The sequence below is a fragment of the Octodon degus genome, unplaced genomic scaffold (genome assembly GCF_000260255.1).
Source record: "Octodon degus isolate 3935 unplaced genomic scaffold, OctDeg1.0 scaffold00135, whole genome shotgun sequence".
In the NCBI taxonomy this organism is placed as follows: domain Eukaryota; kingdom Metazoa; phylum Chordata; class Mammalia; order Rodentia; family Octodontidae; genus Octodon; species Octodon degus.
Window position 1 is genome coordinate 2,127,530 of NW_004524711.1, and position 4,837 is coordinate 2,132,366.

The 4,837-nt window shown below is 38.5% G+C and overlaps 1 protein-coding gene across 1 annotated transcript in view; it reads right to left on the reverse strand.

Annotated features, from left to right (window-relative positions):
• Window positions 1–4,837, reverse strand: part of Thsd7a (thrombospondin type 1 domain containing 7A) — a gene marked incomplete at its 5' end in the record, with an annotated part of 460,951 nt that overhangs the window by 103,945 nt on the left and 352,169 nt on the right. Inside the window, one exon of the mRNA XM_023701405.1 lies at window positions 3,616–3,731. Within this exon, the coding sequence (XP_023557173.1) occupies window positions 3,616–3,731 (116 nt within the window). The remainder of the gene's footprint in view (window positions 1–3,615; window positions 3,732–4,837) is intronic.

Here is a 4,837-nt window from a genome sequence, read left to right on the forward strand (position 1 = left end):
CCCATTCTGCACTTTTGCTGTCTTCCACCTCTGTGAACTGCTGCCCTCTGCCATGTGCCACTCTGCCTTGGAGCCAGCTGAGTATGGACTGAAACCTGCACTAACTGTGAGCTAAGTAAACCTTTCCTTCCTTGATTCTCGGTGTGGGGTATTTTGTCCCAGCAGTGAGGAAAAAGTAATAGAGACACTCAGTATTAATTATTCCTTTTAAGTATGAGTCCATAGGTTTATAGTATGCTGTCACTGAGATCCAAAGTGTCTCCCCAAAGTCTCACACATTCCTAGGAGCAGTTTGGGGAAGGTGAAGGACCCATGGGAACGTCATACTCACCAGTGCTTTCGTGAGTTCAATAGGTGAATATGCTATTTGGAGGTTGGGCCTGGGTGGTCTCTGGGGGTGACCTAGATAGGTATATTTGTGTGGATGGCTCTTCATTTCTTTCTCTTTTTCTGTGTACCATCTCACGAACAGTTTTAACCTTCCAGGCCCTTTTTCTGTGAAGTTTCTGTCTACTGTGGACTGAACTCACTAAAATTCTAGCCCAACATGTTTCTTTTCTTAGATATCAGGTATTTTTTGCCAGCGACAGGGGAAGTGACTGATACAGGTTACCAAAAACACTTTTTGGTTCAGGAGACTCAACAGACAGCTGCCAAAAGAAACAGGCCTGATCTCCTCCAGGCGAAATGACCTGTACTCAGCCAAGCAGAGCCTTACCCACCAGAGTCCCTCTGGCTTCTAGGAGACCATATTCCCTACTTCTTCTTGTTCTCCTAGTTCACTACCACCCCAAGAAAAATAGCTTCAACAATGGCACTGTGCAGTTTTTCTTACAGCAGTATCTACCTTCCCTCAAGAGACCAGTTCAATTAAATCCACCCTACTTTGCATATTTGTCACTCACCACAAGGAAAGAACCTTCGCTAGGCTGTAATTTGTCCGTCATCACTTAGTCACACAGCACTATGCATCTGCACACCCAATCCAACTTCTCATCCCTCTCCATCCACTAACTAGCTTCTATCATTGCACTTATTTGCAACACATAATCTATCGGCTTCAATCTTTTAATAGAAAATTTCCTTTATTTCTTTTGCTAATGGGAGCTGGCTCTATCTAGCTATTTCCCATTCTGTTTCTCCCCTTCTACCTTTAAGAATCTCCAACTCCTTTAAGTTCTTGAAATTAACTTTACCACCAGCTGTCTACCTTGTAGCAGTCAGCTTGAGACATCTCCTAAGTTAGAGACCTTGGAACAACTGTCACTGTGAAACTTTCCCTCATCCCTACCACTGCTTTGGTTGTCTTGGTAACCGTATTATTGTATTAGAGGAACTAGGCCCTGGATTGTACCTCCCCTCACTACACAATTTTCTCTTGTCTCTAACATCAGACTTCTATTCATCCCTTGCTGCTTCTATCTTTAGCAACTATATAGTCTTATCTTAAAGAATCCTACTTTCTGCACAATCCTAACTCTTGGGTCCATTTACTTTAATTGTATTCTTTTTCTTTCTTTTTTAAAAAATGTCTTTGGTTGTTACAGCGTCTCACTGCACAGCGCAGACTTGTGGTGATCCTCCTGCTTCCAGCCTCCCCAGCGCTGGGATTACAGGCTTCTGCCAACATGCCCAGACTCTGGCTGGTTCAACCGGCTCTGGGGGGGGGGGTTCGGGCTGGCATGGCATGTGGTGTTGGGGATCGACGTGTGGTCCCTGCACTTGCCTAAGCTTGCCTAAGAAGGGGCTTTAGTCTGCTGAGCTATCTCACCAGCCTCTATTTTAATTGTTTTTTTACTAGAACTTTGACATATTAAGCATAAAATTTAAAGAGCAAAGTTTGTAAATATATTTATTTCCTGTTATGAATAACATTTTAATGGAATGATGAATCACCAATAATTACTACAAAAATAATAATCAAATGTATAATGCTAGTTCTGATTGTGAACTAACTAAATAATATCTGTTATTTAGCTTATTGAAAAAATAAAGGAATAAAAGAAAAAAGTCCAAGGGGAAAAACCCAGATAATGACATTGTCTATTAGTAATTTTAGGTCATTAAAATTTTAAAGTATGTGGTTATAATTTCTTTCTTTCTTTTTTTTTTTTGTTGTTGTTCTCTTCTTCTTCGTCTTCCTCTTCGTCTTCCTCTTCGTCTTCCTCTCCGTCTCCGCCTCCGCCTCCGCCTCCTCCTCCTCCTCCTTCTTCTCCTTCTTTCTCCTTTTCCTTCCTTCTTCCTCCTCCTCCTCCTCCTCCTCCTCCTCCTCTTCCCCTTCCTTCTTCTCCTCCTCCTCCTTTTTTTTTTTGGAGGAACCAGGAATTGAACAATTGAACCCAGGCCCTTGTACTTGCCAGAGAAGCACTTATTCTACTGAGCTTTCTCCCCAGCTCCACCTTTTTTTTTCTTAACAGATATGAAAATCCTTAAAATACTTCCAGACAAAATTTGTCTATTCTTGCATAGTTTGTGACTAGATTTTATTTGATACTTCAAAGGCACTGAGTAGACAAAACCTCAAAAGAAACTCATGTTTCAACTATATAAAATGTTAAACTGTAAAAGTGACTCCATATTAAATTTATATTATCTAAAAAATTTAAAGTTTTGCAAATTGAAACAGTTGTTTGTTAAACTAGAAGCTGATTCTTAATTTAATCTCTATAGTGAGAGTCAAAAAGTATAAATAAAATAAAAGCATAAAGTGAATCAAAGAGACATTGTATCTATTTGTAAAGGGAATAAAATGAGAAACAGAGTGCGATCTGCAGCACTGGAAAGTCGCTCAGCTACAGTATAAGCCACCCAGAGGCGTGGATACCTTTTCCTTAAGCAATGAGAAAAGATCCTGTCCTGGAAGCTAAGGAAAGAACTATCCAGGCTTTTGCCATGGTGCCATAGGGTCTTGGTAAGTCATAAAAACAGAATTGAGGGACTGGCAAGGTAGCTCTGTGGTCTAAAGTGCCTGCTTCGACAAACTTAGGCAGGCACAGGGGACTGAGGTTTGACCCCTGGCACCACATGCTGTGCCAGCCCCACCCTGAGGGTGGGCTGAGCTGACCCCGCCCCCCCCTAAAAAAAAAGAAAACTAAGCCAAAGATGGAAACAAATACTCATCTTGTAAGTGTCTCATGGTTCATTCAGCCTTGGCAGAGAAGCAATCTGGTCATCTTCTCTCTCCTTTATCCTCCTTATGGGGCTGAGAATTGCCATCTGTAGCAAATCTGTCCTACACTATTTCTCGCTATTAAGTAGGCTGCAAGTCATGGGTACTCATACTATCGCTGAATATTGTTTTTAAAACAGGAGGACTAATAGCTATTTTTAACAATTAATGTAGAAGTAAACATTATTCATATAAGAATGTCCAGTACCCCTTCATTTTGATTGATATGATACGATTTCAAATCAGTTTTTGGCATAGCACTTATCTGTCTGTTACTCTAAAGCAATGTTATTTCTAAAGAGAAATAAAAATTTTATGGTATTCTTGCCAATTCAGGATTACTTAGTTCTGTGTAGACTCACAAATACTGTTCAGGCAGGAGAATTTGGAAGTCCTACCGGGGGAATATTCTGGGTGGAAGGTTTCTAGAACTCTGAAGATCATACCTTCTTTGCAAGCAGAGGGGCATGGTGTCCAGTCACTGTAGGGGGTCACAATGCAGTCCTTCTTGCAGGGAATCAGACAAGGCCTCACAGTTTCAGGCCGAAGACTTTCAGGACACCTAGAAGAACGAAAAGGAAACTCTTTGTCCTCTGCAGTCCAGCCAGAACACCAGACAGCTTTGGAATTTCTATTGGCAAAATTGTGAAACAGTCACCAAACTGTGTTATTTAACTCCCGATAGCCTTTCTGCTTTTGCCAACTACTATCCACACGATCTGTTCTTTGAACCTGTCCCTAATAGATTGCTTAAACTAGAATGTGTAGGTGTGGCAACAGTAATCATGCTGTCTAAAACAAACTATAACAATTCTATTTCTCACCTTTTAATACTCTCCCTACTAATAAATACATATATTCTACAATGCTTTATCAGAAATGCTGTGGTATTCAGGTTGTCAATTTAAGGACTCAATTCTAGATTTTTGTATAACTCAACAGGCCTTTTGCTTATTATAAGTCTAAAAGTTATTCTATTCTCTCCTTTAGGAAATATGCTTACTATGAAATAAACATAATGAAATATATATATATATATATATATATATTTTTTTTTTTTTTTTTTTTTTTTTGTGGAACCGGGGATTGAACTCAGACCCTTGCGCTTGCCAGGGAAGCGCTTATTCCACTGAGCCATCTCCCCAGTCCCCTGAAATATATTCTTTACACAGTATATGTTTAAAAAACTAATAGCAGCTGTATATTTCACAATAAATCATGGAACTGTAAAAAATGGATAAATCATTACAATAATTTTGTTTGTCTCCTGGTTTTACTTAAAGTATCTTTTTTCTTTCATTTTTCTCTCTAATTATGATATTTAAAATATTTTTATAACCTACATAATCTTTTCTGAAGTAAAAATGGATAATTATACATAAAATAAAAATAGTCAATAAATAATAAATTGGCAAATCACTAAGACTAAGAATACCATTTGCCTTAAGGAAGAATCCACAGTTTTTGGAGGCCAAAGTAAATTATCTTTTACCAACTAAGTTAATTAGGTTTACAAAACTGAGCGATCAGTAAAAGAAATCAATATCATTTATCTATCTCTCATAATATTGTAAATACTATAAATGCATTTAGCCAAAACTACATTTTTGATAGATCATATATTTAATATTGACTTACACATCGTTTCTTGTATGTAAATATGGTACT